The sequence below is a fragment of the Micropterus salmoides genome, unplaced genomic scaffold, assembly GCF_014851395.1.
Source record: "Micropterus salmoides isolate LMB-PRFRI ecotype aquatic unplaced genomic scaffold, ASM1485139v1 Ms_hic_scaffold_19, whole genome shotgun sequence".
Classification (NCBI taxonomy): Eukaryota; Metazoa; Chordata; class Actinopteri; order Centrarchiformes; family Centrarchidae; genus Micropterus; species Micropterus salmoides.
Genome location: NW_024041039.1, coordinates 726,000 through 744,451, shown reverse-complemented (window position 1 = coordinate 744,451; position 18,452 = coordinate 726,000). Strand labels below are relative to the sequence as shown.

General features: G+C 52.7%; 2 protein-coding genes across 12 annotated transcripts in view; both read left to right on the top strand.

Moving 5' to 3' along the window:
- The first annotated feature begins 730 nt into the window (after positions 1-730).
- kiaa0586 (KIAA0586 ortholog) overlaps positions 731-18,452 on the top strand; it is a 90,017-nt gene continuing 72,295 nt past the window's right edge. For 3 of the 10 annotated variants that reach the window (XR_005445559.1, XR_005445560.1, XR_005445561.1), the window contains exons 1-9: positions 737-1,400; positions 4,071-4,165; positions 4,305-4,374; positions 4,565-4,634; positions 4,845-5,076; positions 9,268-9,338; positions 10,719-10,803; positions 10,883-11,006; positions 13,074-13,173. Coding sequence is in view for 7 of the 10 variants with exons in the window: in XM_038728143.1 (XP_038584071.1) it covers positions 1,067-1,400; positions 4,071-4,165; positions 4,305-4,374; positions 4,565-4,634; positions 4,845-5,076; positions 9,268-9,338; positions 10,719-10,803; positions 10,883-11,006; positions 13,074-13,173 (1,181 nt within the window). In the remaining 3 variants the exon portion in view is untranslated. Of the gene's footprint in view, positions 1,401-4,070; positions 4,166-4,304; positions 4,375-4,564; positions 4,635-4,844; positions 5,077-9,267; positions 9,339-10,718; positions 10,804-10,882; positions 11,007-13,073; positions 13,174-18,452 lie in introns of all 10 variants that reach the window. The other 7 variants (XM_038728141.1, XM_038728140.1, XM_038728143.1 and 4 more) reach the window with 6 other exon arrangements.
- Positions 13,280-18,313, top strand: irf2bpl (interferon regulatory factor 2 binding protein-like). 2 transcript variants are annotated; one of them, XM_038728147.1, is made up of 2 exons: positions 13,280-16,545; positions 16,654-18,313. In XM_038728147.1, exons 1-2 carry the CDS (start codon positions 14,581-14,583, stop codon positions 16,732-16,734), a joined length of 2,046 nt encoding a protein of 681 aa, XP_038584075.1. In that variant the 5' UTR covers positions 13,280-14,580; the 3' UTR covers positions 16,735-18,313. The 2 variants fall into 2 exon arrangements, with proteins under 2 accessions (XP_038584075.1, XP_038584078.1); XM_038728150.1 differs by having other exon boundaries at positions 13,281-18,313.

Sequence of the window (18,452 nt, the reverse complement as noted above, 5' to 3'; positions counted from 1 at the left end):
ACTGTAAAAGTACTCTGTTACAAGTAAAAGTACCACATTGACAGTGTTACTTAAGTAAAAGTATCCTATGTGAGTATTAAAGCAGTAAAGTGATGTGTATTACAGATTTTTCTTGCAGGAGACGTTTAACTTTCGGGATTTTTATACCTTTAAATTAAATTGGCTGAAACGATTATATAGAAACCTCCATTAGGAATGTTTGACTTCTTCATGTGTTATCAAAGCTGGTGGCATGAGGTTGTTCTGACCTGTTAAAATGTCTGTCAGGCGGACATTTTATATAAACACATCTCTCTTCATGGAATGTTGTGTTGGTAGATCAGTTATTGAACCGGAATGGTCTTCTGATGTCCGCTATGTTGCAAATATTTTTATACTTTTGTAAACATTGCAATCTCAAATAAAGGCTGAAAAAAAACAAAAGTGCAGCAGGATGTTGCTCATTCTGAACTCAGACTGCAGCTGATGGTCCTGGATCAGTGGTTTGTACAGATTCTGCAGAGCCCAAAGAGTCTCCTTCAGAACCAGCAGTCCAAAGATCAACGTTACTAATAAACATCACAGATATTAAAATCATTCAGAGGAGAAAAATCTCTAAAACCATCAAAGTTGTTGCCAAAGAAATGACTGTAGTTCAGCTGTTTAAACTGTTGGAGTGTAATTTATAACTAAACATCATATCTTGTGTAGGTGATTCAGTAAATGTAGTTTCTCTGAACCTCGCTCTGAGTTCCGGGTCGGAGTGAGACCTCCTGCCGTCTTTAGCATCTCCGCTCGGAGGCGGAAGCCGGAAGTGTAGTTTTGTTGTCAGCAACAGTTGCTGTTTGTGTGTTTAACGCTGTTAGTTTGTGTCCCTGTGAGTTCGGGTCTGGCTTCTGTCCTGATCCGGTTTTAAACTCGGTGAACTTCAGTTTCTTCAGGGACTCTGAGGGTTGAACGGTCCGTCCGAGGACCCGGATGAAGCAGGAGCGGGAAGTTTAAACCAGCTGAGCTTAGCACGCGGCTAACAGCTAGCTAACAGTCAATAAAAGGACTTTATCAGAACCGGATCAACAGAACCGCCAGAATGCGGCCTCAGCCGGGATCCGGGTCCGACAGGCCGCCGGGTTCATCCGCTGAACCCAGTCCGGATCAGTCCTCCTGCAGCTCGGACACCGGGGACGTTTTAATCCGCTCCACTCGGGCTCTCCTTTCGGGTCGGAGACCTGAAGCCGGACCAGGACCCGGATCGGTCCAGATAACCGTCCAGAAGCTGCCGGAACCTCCGAACCAGCGTCCTGTGGCCGAACAGAGGCCGCAGAGCTCCGGGACAGAGACGCAACAGCCGAAGCCCCGACACAAGCCGGACAAGGGGCTCCGTCTGCGGGCAGCAGCGCGCCCTGAGCCCGGTAAGAGCTCCGGTAGGTGACCTGAGCCACAGGTGACCTGAGCCACAGGTGACCTGAGCTACAGGTGACCTGAGCCACAGGTGACCTGAGCCACAGGTGACCTGAGCTACAGGTGACCTGAGCTACAGGTGACCTGAGCCACAGGTGACCTGAGCCACAGGTGACCTGAGATACAGGTGACCTGAGCCACAGGTGACCTGAGCTACAGGTGACCTGAGCCACAGGTGACCTGAGCTACAGGTGACCTGAGCTACAGGTGACCTGAGCCACAGGTGACCTGAGCCACAGGTGACCTGAGCTACAGGTGACCTGAGCCACAGGTGACCTGAGATACAGGTGACCTGAGCCACAGGTGACCTGAGCCACAGGTGACCTGAGCCACAGGTGACCTGAGCTACAGGTGACCTGAGCTACAGGTGACCTGAGCTACAGGTGACCTGAGACTGAGCTACAGGTGACCTGAGCTACAGGTGACCTGAGACTGAGCTACAGGTGACCTGAGCTACAGGTGACCTGAGACTGAGCTACAGGTGACCTGAGCTACAGGTGACCTGAGACTGAGCTACAGGTGACCTGAGACTGAGCTACAGGTGACCTGAGCTACAGGTGACCTGAGACTGAGCTACAGGTGACCTGAGCTACAGGTGACCTGAGCTACAGGTGACCTGAGCCACAGGTGACCTGAGACTGAGCTACAGGTGACCTGAGACTGAGCTACAGGTGACCTGAGCTACAGGTGACCTGAGACTGAGCCACAGGTGACCTGAGCCACAGGTGACCTGAGCCACAGGTGACCTGAGCCACAGGTGACCTGAGCCACAGGTGACCTGAGCCACAGGTGACCTGAGATACAGGTGACCTGAGCTACACGTGACCTGAGCTACACGTGACCTGAGATACAGGTGACCTGAGCCACAGGTGACCTGAGCCACAGGTGACCTGAGCTACAGGTGACCTGAGCCACAGGTGACCTGAACTACAGGTGACCTGAGCTACAGGTGACCTGAGCCACAGGTGACCTGAGCTACAGGTGACCCGAGCCACAGGTGACCTGAGTTACAGGTGACCTGAGCCACAGGTGACCTGAGATACAGGTGACCTGAGCCACAGGTGACCTGAGCCACAGGTGACCTGAGTTACAGGTGACCTGAGATACAGGTGACCTGAGCCACAGGTGACCTGAGCCACAGGTGACCTGAGCCACAGGTGACCTGAGTTACAGGTGACCTGAGATACAGGTGACCTGAGCCACAGGTGACCTGAGATACAGGTGACCTGAGCCACAGGTGACCTGAGCCACAGGTGACCTGAGTTACAGGTGACCTGAGATACAGGTGACCTGAGCCACAGGTGACCTGAGCCACAGGTGACCTGAGCCACAGGTGACCTGAGCCACAGGTGACCTGAGTTACAGGTGACCTGAGCCACAGGTGACCTGAGCCACAGGTGACCTGAGTTACAGGTGACCTGAGCCACAGGTGACCTGAGTTACAGGTGACCTGAGCCACAGGTGACCTGAGCTTCAGGTGACCTGAGCTTCAGGTGACCTGAGCCTCAGGTGACCTGAGATACAGGTGACCTGAGCCACAGGTGACCTGAGCTACAGGTGACCTGAGCCACAGGTGACCTGAGCCACAGGTGACCTGAGCCACAGGTGACCTGAGATACAGGTGACCTGAGCCACAGGTGACCTGAGATACAGGTGACCTGAGCCACAGGTGACCTGAGCCACAGGTGACCTGAGTTACAGGTGACCTGAGCCACAGGTGACCTGAGCCACAGGTGACCTGAGTTACAGGTGACCTGAGCCACAGGTGACCTGAGTTACAGGTGACCTGAGTTACAGGTGACCTGAGTTACAGGTGACCTGAGCCACAGGTGACCTGAGTTACAGGTGACCTGAGTTACAGGTGACCTGAGTTACAGGTGACCTGAGATACAGGTGACCTGAGTTACAGGTGACCTGAGTTACAGGTGACCTGAGCCACAGGTGACCTGAGTTACAGGTGACCTGAGTTACAGGTGACCTGAGTTACAGGTGACCTGAGCCACAGGTGACCTGAGCCACAGGTGACCTGAGTTACAGGTGACCTGAGTTACAGGTGACCTGAGATACAGGTGACCTGAGTTACAGGTGACCTGAGTTACAGGTGACCTGAGCCACAGGTGACCTGAGCTACAGGTGACCTGAGTTACAGGTGACCTGAGATACAGGTGACCTGAGTTACAGGTGACCTGAGCCACAGGTGACCTGAGTTACAGGTGACCTGAGTTACAGGTGACCTGAGTTACAGGTGACCTGAGCCACAGGTGACCTGAGTTACAGGTGACCTGAGCCACAGGTGACCTGAGTTACAGGTGACCTGAGTTACAGGTGACCTGAGTTACAGGTGACCTGAGATACAGGTGACCTGAGATACAGGTGACCTGAACCACAGGTGACCTGAGCCACAGGTGACCTGAGATACAGGTGTGGTGACTCAAACTGAATATTCTATATTTATGTGTATGTCAGCACGAGTATCTACAAATATCTAAGCCCATAACAGTATTTAGATATTTATATGTATGAGCTGCTGCTCCATCAGTCCCGCTGGGTTTTATTTGACTGCACCTTTTAATATTTGTGTCCCTTGGATATTTCTTTGAAGTGGACTTAAACAAATGGTAAAATGTTTGCAGACACACGGACACTGAAGAACCCGGGACCTGCTGGACCTGCTGGACCTGCTGGACCTGCTGGACCGACCAAAGAGAACAGAGCGCCCGCAGGAAGAGTGAGTCTTCTTCTTCTTTACCTTGACGTGTGGACTCGGTGGCACCTGACCTGCAGCATCACACGCAGTTTGATGACGTTGAGCAGCGGCAGAATAAAGGTAGTCCTGAGGGTTTGACTCTTTCTGTTTTCTCCTCCAGCAGCCTCCTGCAGCCGAGTGGAGCCCAGACAGGAAGCTCTCGGCTGGAGCACCGAGCGACCGGCAGCCTGGTGAGAGCTCAATAATCCCTCAATAATCCGTCACTGTCGGACAGACACAGCGGCGGGCCAGTGACATCACTCAGATTAAATATGTGGTTGTTACTGATTCGTATTGACTTGATTAGTTTTAGAAACTGACGTTAAATCATTTTCTGAAACTAAAGTCTGACCCCCCCTCTGCTTACATCATCGCCCTCAGGTCACGACCTTCTGACGTCACGCTTTGCTGCAGGAGGTCGAGGAGTCGTGCTCGCCGCTCTGAAACAACGGTGAGAACAGCTTCCTGTCTGACATTTAGGGAAAAGACTTTTCTCTAATAGAGAGCGGTCTGATCCATCGTTTAACTTTGTTTATTGATCCTGAAGCTTCACAGAGCGTCACTGAGCTGCTGCTACTTTAACACGGAGCACCTGAACGCCTCGTGCGGCGCCTTCACTGCCCGCGTGTTCACCTGCTGTCATGTTCTCTCTGCTGCTCAGCTCTCACAGCGCCCCCCACAGGAGGGAGGTCAGAGTGCAGCTGTTGGACCCGGGGCCGCTCCGGACCAGCTCTCAGGATGCTTCAGGTCCCACGCCCAGCTCCCAGGATGCACTGGGTGTGACGGATGTCCAGACGCAGGTGGGGCCGTCCTCTGGTTGCCCTGGAGACGCCACCAACGCCGCAGCAGCTGCTGCAGCTGCAGCTGTAACCGCTGCTGCTCCTCTCATCAAGGTATATCTGGAACAGGAGTTACTGCAGTACTGACAGGGTACTGACAGAGTACTGACAGGGTACTGGTTACTGCAGTACTGGTTACTGCAGTACTGACAGGGTACTGACAGGGTACTGACAGGGTACTGGTTACTGCAGTACTGGTTACTGCAGTACTGACAGGGTACTGACAGGGTACTGCCTACTGCAGTACTGACATGGTACTGACAGAGTACTGACAGGGTACTGGTTACTGCAGTACTGACAGGGTACTGACAGAGTACTGACAGGGTACTGGTTACTGCAGTACTGGTTACTGACAGGGTACTGACAGGGTACTGGTTACTGCAGTACTGACAGAGTACTGGTTACTGCAGTACTGACAGGGTACTGACAGGGTACTGGTTACTGCAGTACTGACAGGGTACTGACAGGGTACTGGTTACTGCAGTACTGACAGGGCCCTGACAGAGTACTGACAGAGTACTGACAGGGTACTGACAGAGTACTGGTTACTGCAGTACTGACAGGGTACTGACAGGGTACTGGTTACTGCAGTACTGACAGGGCACTGACAGGGCACTGACAGAGTACTGACAGAGTACTGACAGGGTACTGGTTACTGCAGTACTGACAGGGTACTGACAGGGTACTGGTTACTGCAGTACTGGTTACTGCAGTACTGACAGGGTACTGACAGAGTACTGGTTACTGCAGTACTGACAGGGTACTGGCTACTGCAGTACTGGTTACTGACAGGGTACTGACAGGGTACTGGTTACTGCAGTACTGGTTACTGCAGTACTGACAGAGTACTGACAGGGTACTGGTTACTGCAGTACTGGTTACTGCAGTACTGACAGGGTAATGACAGGGTACTGGTTACTGCAGTACTGACAGGGTACTGACAGAGTACTGACAGGGTACTGGTTACTGCAGTACTGACAGGGTACTGACAGAGTACTGACAGGGTACTGGTTACTGCAGTACTGGTTACTGACAGGGTACTGACAGGGTACTGGTTACTGCAGTACTGACAGGGTACTGACAGGGTACTGGTTACTGCAGTACTGACAGGGCACTGACAGGGCACTGACAGGGTACTGACAGGGCACTGACAGGGCACTGACAGGGTACTGACAGGGTACTGACAGAGTACTGGTTACTGCAGTACTGACAGGGTACTGGCTACTGCAGTACTGGTTACTGACAGGGTACTGACAGGGTACTGACAGAGTACTGGTTACTGCAGTACTGACAGGGTACTGGCTACTGCAGTACTGGTTACTGACAGGGTACTGGTTACTGCAGTACTGGTTACTGCAGTACTGACAGGGTACTGACAGGGTACTGGTTACTGCAGTACTGACAGGGTACTGACAGAGTACTGACAGGGTACTGGTTACTGCAGTACTGGTTACTGCAGTACTGACAGGGTACTGACAGGGTACTGGTTACTGCAGTACTGGTTACTGCAGTACTGACAGGGTACTGACAGGGTACTGGCTACTGCAGTACTGGTTACTGACAGGGTACTGACAGGGTACTGGTTACTGCAGTACTGACAGGGTACTGACAGGGTACTGGTTACTGCAGTACTGGTTACTGCAGTACTGACAGGGTAATGACAGGGTACTGGTTACTGCAGTACTGACAGGGTACTGACAGAGTACTGACAGGGTACTGGTTACTGCAGTACTGACAGGGTACTGACAGAGTACTGACAGGGTACTGGTTACTGCAGTACTGGTTACTGACAGGGTACTGACAGGGTACTGGTTACTGCAGTACTGACAGGGTACTGACAGGGTACTGGTTACTGCAGTACTGACAGGGCACTGACAGGGCACTGACAGGGTACTGACAGGGCACTGACAGGGCACTGACAGGGTACTGACAGGGTACTGACAGAGTACTGGTTACTGCAGTACTGACAGGGTACTGGCTACTGCAGTACTGGTTACTGACAGGGTACTGGTTACTGCAGTACTGGTTACTGCAGTACTGACAGGGTACTGACAGGGTACTGGTTACTGCAGTACTGACAGGGTACTGACAGAGTACTGACAGGGTACTGGTTACTGCAGTACTGGTTACTGCAGTACTGACAGGGTACTGACAGGGTACTGGTTACTGCAGTACTGGTTACTGCAGTACTGACAGGGTACTGACAGGGTACTGGCTACTGCAGTACTGGTTACTGACAGGGTACTGACAGGGTACTGGTTACTGCAGTACTGACAGGGTACTGACAGGGTACTGGTTACTGCAGTACTGACAGGGTACTGACAGGGTACTGGTTACTGCAGTACTGGTTACTGCAGTACTGACAGGGTAATGACAGGGTACTGGTTACTGCAGTACTGACAGGGTAATGACAGGGTACTGGTTACTGCAGTACTGACAGGGTACTGACAGGGTACTGGTTACTGCAGTACTGACAGGGTACTGGTTACTGCAGTACTGGTTACTGCAGTACTGACAGGGTACTGACAGGGTACTGGTTACTGCAGTACTGGTTACTGCAGTACTGACAGGGTACTGACAGGGTACTGACAGGGTACTGGTTACTGCAGTACTGGTTACTGCAGTACTGACAGGGTACTGACAGGGTACTGACAGGGTACTGGTTACTGCAGTACTGACAGGGTACTGACAGGGTACTGACAGGGTACTGGTTACTGCAGTACTGACAGGGTACTGACAGGGTACTGGTTACTGCAGTACTGACAGGGTACTGACAGGGTACTGACAGGGTACTGACAGGGTACTGGTTACTGCAGTACTGACTCTGCTGCTCTCTGTGTTCACCAGCTGATAGAAAAACACTGAATCTGTGACTCTGACAGAACGCAGTGATTTAGTCTGTTCTTCCCCTCTGTGTGTGTGTGTCTGTGTGTGTGTGTGTGTCTGTGTGTGTGTCTGTGTGTGTGTGTGTGTGTGTCTGTGTGTGTGTCTGTGTGTGTGTGTGTGTGTGTGTGTGTGTGTGTGTGTGTGTGTGTGTGTCTGTGTGTCTGTCTGTGTGTGTGTGTCTGTGTGTCTGTCTGTGTGTCTGTCTGTGTGTCTGTCTGTGTGTGTGTCTGTCTGTGTGTGTGTCTGTGTGTCTGTCTGTGTCTGTGTGTGTGTCTGTCTGTGTGTCTGTCTGTGTGTCTGTCTGTGTGTCTGTCTGTGTGTGTCTGTATGTCTGTGTGTGTCTGTCTGTGTGTGTGTGTCTGTGTGTCTGTCTGTGTGTCTGTCTGTGTGTCTGTCTGTGTGTGTGTGTCTGTCTGTGTGTGTGTCTGTGTGTCTGTCTGTGTGTCTGTGTGTGTGTGTCTGTCTGTGTCTGTGTGTGTCTGTCTGTGTGTGTCTGTGTGTGTGTGTGTGTCTGTGTGTGTCTGTCTGTGTGTCTGTCTGTGTGTCTGTGTGTGTGTGTGTCTGTGTGTCTGTCTGTGTGTGTCTGTGTGTCTGTCTGTGTGTCTGTCTGTGTGTGTCTGTCTGTGTCTGTGTGTGTCTGTCTCTGTGTGTCTGTCTGTCTGTGTCTGTGTGTCTGTGTGTCTGTGTCTGTGTGTCTGTGTGTCTGTCTGTGTGTGTCTGTGTGTCTGTCTGTGTGTCTGTCTGTGTGTGTCTGTCTGTGTCTGTGTGTGTCTGTCTCTGTGTGTCTGTGTGTGTGTGTCTGTCTGTGTCTGTGTGTGTCTGTCTGTGTGTGTGTCTGTGTGTCTGTCTGTGTGTCTGTCTGTGTGTGTCTGTGTGTGTGTGTCTGTGTGTGTCTGTCTGTGTGTGTGTCTGTGTGTCTGTGTGTGTGTGTCTGTGTGTGTCTGTGTGTGTGTCTGTGTGTGTCTGTCTGTGTGTGTGTGTCTGTGTGTCTGTGTGTCTGTGTGTGTGTGTGTGTCTGTGTGTGTGTGTCTGTGTGTGTGTGTGTGTGTGTGTGTGTGTGTGTGTGTGTGTGTGTGTGTGTGTGTGTGTCTGTGTGTCTGTGTGTCTGTGTGTGTGTGTGTGTGTGTGTGTGTCTGTGTGTCTGTGTGTGTCTGTGTGTGTGTCTGTGTGTCTGTGTGTGTGTGTGTGTCTGTGTGTGTGTGTGTGTGTGTGTGTCTGTGTGTGTGTGTGTGTGTGTGTGTCTGTGTCTGTGTGTCTGTGTGTGTCTGTGTGTGTGTGTGTGTGTGTGTGTGTGTGTGTGTGTGTGTGTGTGTGTGTGTGTGTGTGTGTGTGTGTGTGTGTGTGTGTGTGTGTGTGCAGGCTCAGTCAGAGATGGAGGCTCGTGTGTCTCACCTGGCTGCAGGTGTGCAGGAGCTGCTGCAGGCTGGCAGGTAAACATGTCGTCAATGTGTGTAAAACAGGTGCAGGAACAACAGCTGCCCACCGGGGGGCGCTGCAGGCCAGGCAGAGCAGTGAGGCCGCAGCCTGATGGGTTTAATAGTCAACTTTCTTCATAAAGCACCATTTAAAACAAACAGAGTTTAATAAAGTAATAAATAAAAAAACAGACAGGCTAATTAATTCATGACACAACAAAAGATAGAAGTTCAACAAACAGACTCAAACACCAAATGCGATTGAAGACGAGACTTTTAAGGGGACGATCTGATGACTAAGGGACGCCTCGGGGCCGCTGAACGATACGATCGCCTTCTGTTTTCATCTGAGACGATTGAAGGTTTGATGATCTGAGGGGAAGAGCGATCAGACGTTAGAGCAGAGAGTAAAGACGGAGCCAGAACATGTAAGGATTTAAAATCTGCACCTCGATCTGGACTCTGTGATCCGGTGAAGAGAGGCCAGCATCTGGGAGACGTGGTCCCTCCTCCTGGTACCAGTCAACAACCAATCAGCTGCATCCTGAACAAGCTGCAGACCTGATGATGAGTGACAGCTGCCAGACTACAAACAGTATTCAGTCTGAGCCGACGTCCTGACGAGGATTCCAGTTCTGTCCTCAGATGGAAACAGCAGAATGAGTCAGAGATGACCCCTGCAGTACCTTCCTAGCAGAGGGGGGCCCCTCAGAGGCCCTGAGATTTCACTAAGTCCTCAGTTGGGTTTGGCTGCCAGATAATTAAACTTCTGTCTTTTTCTCATTTAGTTTTTAGAGCTTAGTTTCATGAAGCCGTTCTAACTGGACTGAGTCTGTGTTTCTGTCTGCGAGGTGCAGCTCTGACCTGAGAACACGTGGAAATCCAGATCTGTACTGGTCCTGGAACAGAGGAAGTGGTCCTCAAACTGTTTCACATCAACGACCCCTGAACTGGCACACATTAGGCCGTCTGACAGGAAACCATGACGTTCTGTCTTTCTGTTACTGAGGTGAAAAGAAATGGTTCCCCCTGGAAACCCCTCAAGGACCCCTGGAGGCTGGGGGGCCTCCTTCGGCAGTGCCCAGGAGGGGAACTTGCACCTCTCCAGCTACCTGTATCTGTATCTGTGGTCCGAGCTGGACACAGAGAATAACTCAAGCAGACCGGACAGAAGAGTCTGGCCGGGACCTTCTTCAGGACTTCCTGTGTTGACTCTCCTGCCCGATCTGACCAATGAGAGGGCAGGATGTCCCCACCTGACTTTACTGATGCGTTTTAGTTCACTTGAGTTATTTTCTGTGTGAGAAGAAAAGAAACACACTGATCCTCACAGAGACACAAGAACACACACACACTGTGACATCACTGTGACATCACTGTCTGCTCTGTCGTTAGGGAGGGCGGGGACAGGGGGCGGAGCCTGAGTCAGCAGACGCTGCATCACCTGGAGACGCTGCACAGCCAACAGCTGCAGCTGCAGGTAAACACTCACCTGCTCAGCTGCTGCACACCTGGCTCTGCTCGCTGACTGCTCATTGGCTCTCCTCTCCTCCAATCAGAGCCAGCTGCTGGAGTCGGCCCTCAGGATAGCGGCGGGCCACGCCCCTGTGGCGCCTGCGACCTCTGACCTCACGGCTTCAGGTCAGCCGCCCCGTCTGCAGGTCACTCACCTGGACGCTGCAGGTAAACACACACTTTGTGACTTTCCAACGAAGGTTAAAGTCCAGGGCAGCTGGAAGAAGTCCTTTGGAGGGGGACCGGGTCAGAGGGACCGGGTCAGAGGGACCGGGTCAGAGGGACCGGGTCAGGGGGACCGGGGGAGCCAGAGTTTCCTTAATGAATGACAAAGAGAAGAATTCTCCTCCAGTCAGTTTAAACAGGAAGGCTGGATTTAATAAGCGGGAACCTGGCGGGACTAAATATAAATATATATATAATAAATGAAGGTGAAAACATGAATCCAGCAGGTCAGACCTGCGATCGCCACGGTCCCACCCAGCAGGTCAGACCTGCGATCGCCACGGTCCCACCCAGCAGGTCAGACCTGCGATCGCCACGGTCCCACCCAGCAGGTCAGACCTGCGATCGCCACGGTCCCACCCAGCAGGTCAGACCTGCGATCGCCACGGTCCCACCCAGCAGGTCAGACCTGCGATCGCCACGGTCCCACCCAGCAGGTCAGCCTGTCACTGATTGTTCAAACTGACGTCTGTTACATTAATACAATCTGGCTCATTCAGACCGTCAGCAGCAAATAATGCAACACTGTGTTTGAGCTGCACCACAGTCATCCTCACTCAGACAGTCCCGTCATCTCCAGCCTGCTAAAAACGCCAGGACGGATCACTGATCACTTTTTATTTATTTATTGTAATTCTTATTTTATTGGTGTTCAGCAGCGGTCTCGTGTTTCTGTACAATGTAATCCAAAACCTGTTATTCATATTGTTGTCAGAAGAACGGATAGAAACACAGAGGAAACAAACCAAAACGAACATCTCTGTAGAGACGGGGGGAGATCTTTTTAATCCAGAACACTTACTGGGTCATGAAGATAAAGTCCGGTCGGTGTTGGGCTTTCCTGAGAGAGACATTTACTGGTCATTAAATCTTTTTTCAGCCATTCTTGAGGTCCATTTCCAAAGAATATGGTTTTACTCTGTCCAGTTATTGAAGACTGCAGCCTGACCGCTGCCTTCATGTCCAGAGTCTCTGTGTTATGAGGAAGGACCGCGGAGCTTAGAGGCTCTCTGTCCGCACGTCGATGACGGGAGCTTCGTGTTCAGGATCATGTTTGGGTAAAAAACTAACCGGGATATGGATGTTTCTAAAGACGGAACTGCGTTCCAGTAAAGCGCCTCATCACAGACCTCAGAGGCGATGAGGCGCTGTGACCAGCAGGTGGCAGCAGGATCAGGTCTTCACAGAGAGAGGTGTGGACCTGATGACTCATCAGTTCACTTTACAGAACCTGATACAGGTGCTGCTTCCTGTCTCTGTGGACACCTGGGAGTCTTACTGTCCCCTGGACCGGGTCCACCTGATCCAGCGGGAGTTTAAGGGTGCTCTCACACCGGATCTGTGGACCGCACAACCATACCAAGACCGCTTGAGACGGGTCGGGCTGCTTCCCATAGCGGACTCTGGAGCGGTCCACATGAACCAATCATTTCAAGACTTTAAGGAGGTTGTAGACACGGCGCAGGGTCCGCCACGCTGAGCGCCATCAGCAGCCAATCAGCAGAGAGGTAGCAGGTAATAAAGCCTGCTGGACTGACAGTAATTAATAAGTGATCCTTTCTGATCAGCTGTTTATTAATGAATCTTATTGATCAGTAAGCGATCAACAGTCTGATCACGTTCTCTCTGATGGTCGATCTAAAGTTTGGATTCTCTTCACAGCGTCTGTGTTGGTGAACGTCAGATTTAACTTTTAAAGAACAGAAATCAATAACTGAGCCGGTTGATGTTTGATAAACGTGTCACTTCCTGCTTCCTGAAGGTCATCTGAAGGTCGGCCGCTGTGTTTATTATTGACTCTATTTTTATTGGATTGATTATTTAAACGCTCGGGCGACTCTGACCAGAGGAAGTGGCTCTAGTTTCAAAGGGGCCCCTGAACACATCAGAGCGGATTGACCTACAGAACTGTGACCTTTGACCTTTAACCCCTTCACCTCTAAGTGATGTGTTTGTAGTCATCTGTCCAGGTGTTGCTGATCTGACTCTGCTTTCTTCTCTCTCCATCAGCAGATGTCCTTAGCAACCAGCAGCAAAGCTCCTCGGCAACCACAGCCGCCGCCACCGAGGAGACGTACCCAGTTGCTATGACAACTGCCCAGCAAACCAGGTGAGGTGAGGGGGGAGTGGGCGTTTGAGCGTGACAGTTACACACACAAACAAACCACAGCACCGAAGGAGGCGCGGGAAGGGAGGCGGCCGGCGGCGTGCGTGTCACAGCGCTGCTGAGGTCAGCTGGTGGCGCAGCGTGATGGGAACACGGCGCCAGGGCTGAATTCATGAAATGTGCAGATGTAAAATCTGGCCTTAATGTGAAGCTCTGTGACTGGCTGTTTGGTGGTGAAGTGCACCCTGGGAGTCGTAGTTCTCTGCTTGCTCTCAGTTTTCGTTAATATCTCAGGAGCAGGTTTCCTGTTGATCACAAACTGACCGCGACAGGAAACAGGAAGCGGAAATAACACCTCGCTTCAGTCACACAGAGCTGCAGAACCTGCAGAGCTCATCTGGTCCCCGTTATCACCCTAAACCACGAGTCCGGTCCCTCAGCTGGTAACGAGCCAGTAAACGAGGCTGCAGCTTTCCTCCTCACAGAACGGTTACCAGGCGCGTTACCACGGCAACAGTCTCATCGCAGTCTCCATCAGAGGCACAGGGGCGCTGATCTGTGCGTGTGTGGCGCTGAGCCAAGCAGCCGACTCGCTCGAGGTTTGATAACTTGGGTTTCATATTGTTCCCAGAATGCATCAGGGTGGCGTGGTGCCAGTTAACCCTGCCTGGACAGTGTGTGTGTGTCAAACAGAAGCATGACATCATTGCGGCGGAGCTGATCTTTAAAACGGCTGCAGACTTATTTCCTGTCGATCGGCTGATGGATCAGTCTCAGGCGTTCTCGCCTTTCTGTCCAGCGCAGTGAGGACACAAAGAGTCCTGAGCCGGGCGACCGAGGCTCGCTCCACACAGAGAGAGAGAGAAAGCTGCCTAGCAACACTCACACCAGCTGCAGCTGATGAGTGAAGAAGAGATGCAGAGAGAAAGCAACAGGATGATCAGCTGATTCCACGTGGATCAGTGACAGATATCAGATCAATACTGTGACTGATGTGAGTCATGTGTTCTGTTTGTGGACCGGCTCCTGGACCGGCTCCTGGACTGGCTCCTGGACCGGCTCCTGGACCGGCTCCTGGACCGGCTCCTGTTTGCTGAGGAGCCTTTGTTCCTGGCTGTGACGTCATGCTGCACAGGAAACGACTGATTGGAAACTGATCACACATCAGTTTGTTTCTCTCCTGCAGCTGTGACGTCATAATGTGACGTCACTTACTCTACCAGGTGGCATTCCTGAGGGGGGGGGGGGTGAAACCAAATTCCTCAGCTGCTGTCTGATTGAGGGGGAAACGCAGCCCCCCCCTCCTCTGCAGCACACGGAGCTCCAGCAGGAACAATAACCGGAGTCTGCAGTCTGTCTCTCCGGTTCTTTCTGCTCGCGGCTCCCGGAGCAGCAGGGACGGATCCGGGCATGATGTCCGCCCCGCAGGTCTCCTCGTCCCGCAGACAGTCGTGTTATCTGTGCGACCTGCCCCGCATGCCCTGGGCCATGATCTGGGACTTCACCGAGCCTGTGTGCCGCGGCTGCGTCAACTACGAGGGCGCGGACCGGATCGAGTTCGTCATCGAGACAGCCCGCCACCTGAAGCGGGCTCACAGCTTCCAGGAGGCCCGGTCTCCCGCCGGCGGACCGCCTCCACCTCCGCAGCCCGCCGTGGCGAAGAGCCAGGCGGCTTTAATGACCGGGAAGGAGCCGATGGGGCAGCTGAACCACCACCAGCACCAGGCGGACGGACCGGGGAAGTCCCAGCAGCCCGGTTTGGACCGGTACTCGCTCGGTGCAGACAGCCGGGCTCGGTTTGACTACAGCGGGCACAGCAGCAGCAGGCTGCCCAACGGACTGGCCGGACCGAACGGGTTCAAACCGGACGACGGACCGCCCGAGCTGAACCGACAGAGCCCGAACTCGAGGAACAGGATCCACGGCGGGCTGGTGTCGGCACCGGGACAGATGAATGTACCTCCGAACCTGCTGCCTCAGACCCTGTTGGCGAGCAGAACCAACCCTCTCGGTGTCTCCCTGCCCGGACAGGGGGGGCTGTCAGATCCCGCAGGGAAGCGGCCCGCCTCGGTGTCCAGCACGGACCAGGAGCGGGAGCTGAAAGAGAAGCAGCGGAACGTGGAGGTTCTGGCCGAGCTGAGCGAGAGTCTCCGGAACCGGCAGGACGAGTGGGCGAGCAAGCCGAAGACGGTGAGGGACACGCTGGTCTCTCTGTCCGGATCCACCCCGTTCGACGTCCGCTTCAAGAAGGACCACGGGCTGGTGGGCCGGGTGTTCGCCTTCGACGCCGTGTCCAAACCCGGGATGGAGCACGAGCTGAAGATCTTCATCGAGTACCCGAGCGGCTCCGGGAACGTGTTCTCCAGCGCCTCGGGGGTGGCCAAGCAGATGTACCAGGACTGCATGAAGGACTTCGGCAGAGGGCTGTCCTCCGGGTTCAAGTACCTGGAGTACGAGAAGAAGCACGGCTCCGGGGACTGGCGCCTGCTGGGGGACCTGTTACCGGAGTCCCTGCGCTTCTTTAAGGAGGGGGTGGGGGGGGACATGCTGCCGCAGCCCCACGTCGACGGCAGCTTCCCGCTGCTGCCCACCTCCCTGGTGCTCCCGGGCCGGGCTCTGGCTTCAGGCAGCGGGGGCAGCAGCTCCAGGGCCGGCGTGAGGAAGAGGAAAGCCTCCCCGGAGCCGGACTCTGCGGACCTGAAGCTGACGGAGGAGCAGCAGAGGCAGCAGTGGATCAACAGCCAGACCGAAGCCCTCAAACTCTCCATGGCGGCGAGCTCCTTCACCGGGCCGCCGCCTCCTCTCGGTCCGGGACACTCCGGCCCCCCCTCCGGCCGCGCCACCCCCCCGGACTCCTGCGCTCCTCCGCAGAACGGACAGTCCCCGATGGCCGCGCTCATGTCCGTGGCGGACACGCTCGCGAACGCGCACTCCCCCAACAAGGACAGGGACTCGGTCCACTCCACCACCTCCTCCAGACACAACGCCGGCAGCCCGGTGTCGCCCGCCTCCGCGTCCGGGCAGAGGCGCCTCTCGTCCCGCAACGGAGACCTCGGACTCTCCGCCGCGTCGCAGTCCGCCGGTGGCATGGACCAGGCGCACGCGCAGAACGTGCCCGACTCCCCCATGGCCAACAGCGGGCCGCTGTGCTGCACCATCTGCCACGAACGCTTAGAGGACACGCACTTCGTTCAGTGTCCGTCCGTCCCCGGACACAAGTTCTGCTTCCCCTGCTCCAGAGAGAGCATCAAGGCCCAGGGGGCCTCCGGGGAGGTGTACTGCCCCAGCGGGGAGAAGTGCCCGCTGGTCGGCTCCAACGTGCCCTGGGCCTTCATGCAGGGGGAGATAGCGACCATCCTGGCCGGAGACGTGAAGGTGAAGAAGGAGCGGGACCCCTGAGGAGGAGGAGGAGGAGCCACAACTCCTCTCTGGACTTTCTGTCAGTGGAGCTTATTGATCTTTGACTCTTTTTGTTTTCTTCAGAAATGTATCGATGCTGATGGAGTGATTATTGATCAGTCACGTGGGATCTTTAATCAGGTGAAACAGCAACAGAATCCTTAGAAACACCTTTTACAACTTTGAATTTTATGATGAGCAGGAATGTAACTTGGTCCCATAACAATATTTCAGTACTGATTCATTTAATTTTAGGCCACACGCGGGTTTATTAGCAGATCTGATGTGACCTGGTTTAAACATGTGACCCATGATGTAAACCTGAGCGCTGCAGTCGCTGCACGCACTAAAGGAAACACCTCAAACAGAGTTTTATTAGTCACACAGAAAAGCAGGTCTGTCTGAGGGGATTCTGAGCCCTACAGCTCCAACTAATGATAAGTTGCATTATCAATTAATCTGTCAATCATTTTCTCGATAGATCGAAAATTGTGACACGTGTCGATCAGTGTTTCTCAGCCTGAGATGGCGCCGTCCTTAAATGTCTTGTTCTGTTCAAAACTCCTAAGAAAGCAGAACATGTACAGAAATTTAGACGTTTTGTCTTTAAAAAAAGTCTCAAAGCGTTTCATCGATTATCACAATAGTTGCAGATTAATTTAATACTTGACAACAAATTGATTAATCTGATTGTTTCAGCTCTAGTCCCAATAAAAACCGTCACATCACTCCAGATCAGTAATTATCAGGAGAAATATGAAGGTTTATTTCTGCTCCTGAGTGAAAGTTAACGTAGTTTTAACTCTGCTCAGAACAAACTCTTGATGCCAAACAGAAGATCGCTTCACAGATCAGACCTCTTCTGATCAAATCAACAAAATAAATATCTTTAAAAATAAAGTGCTGATTCGTTGGTGGTTCAGATGAGTGAAATCAAACATTTATTGAACATCAGTTATGTTGTTACGTTGTGATAATGATCGTTAGTGTTTTATCGCCTGCGGAGAAACAGTTTCAGAGCTCGCTGTGTAGAACAGGCCTCAGAGATGATTGGTCCACAGACTCAGGGGCCTCCTGCTGCTGTCGGCCCTGAAGCCCGTCTGAATGTTAAAGTTCAGAGGAGGAATCTTTGTGCTGAGGAGAAGCTGCCGATGAACCTCGGTTTACAGGATCGCAGTCGCTCGACACGTTTCACAGAACTTCAGCTCCAAAGAGCTTCAAGTGCTGATCAAAAGAAAAGCGCACTCACAGCTTCAGGTTCTGCGTTTCCTCCCTCACTAAGTAAACATGAAGGATTTTCAGCTTTTCAGACTTAATTTTCCTTAAATGAACCAGTTTTAGGCCAAAATGACAAACTAGATTAAAGGAAAGCGGCTCAGAGTTTCTCGCAGCTGCTCTCCTCCTGACAGGAAACATTTAAACCTGCAGGGAGATCCAGTCTGTTGAAAGGCTCGACCTTTAATGAAGATGTGATGAACACTGATAATTTGTAAAGTCTGTGGTGGAGAGCAGAGGCGACGCGGTTCATGAGTAGATGAGACCGATGAGCGCAGGTCCAGCCTCTCGTCCTGGACCCCAGAGTCCAGACCACTAAATAATCCAGCCGTTCATCAGGAGGCTTTAATTCAATTCAGTTCAATTTTATTTATATAGCGCCAAATCACAACAACAGTTATCTCACAGCGCTTTTCATAAAGAGCAGGTCTAGACCGTACTCTGTGATGATATTTACAGAAGCCCAACAGTTCCCACCAAGAGCAGCACTAGGAAAAACTTCCTTTAAGAGGCAGAAACCTCGAGCAGAACCATGACTCAGGGTGGGCGGCCGAGAGAGGGAGAGAGGGGGGGGGAGAGAGAGAGAGAGAGAAAAAGAGAGGGATGTA

Coding starts and splice junctions, on each gene's coding strand:
- irf2bpl (XM_038728147.1), top strand. CDS start 14,581: ATGATGTCCGCCCCGCAGGTCTCCTCGTCCCGCAGACAGTCGTGTTAT. Junction 16,546..16,653: donor TCCTGGCCGGAGACGTGAAG/GTGAAGAAGGAG, acceptor TGTTTTCTTCAG/AAATGTATCGATGCTGATGG.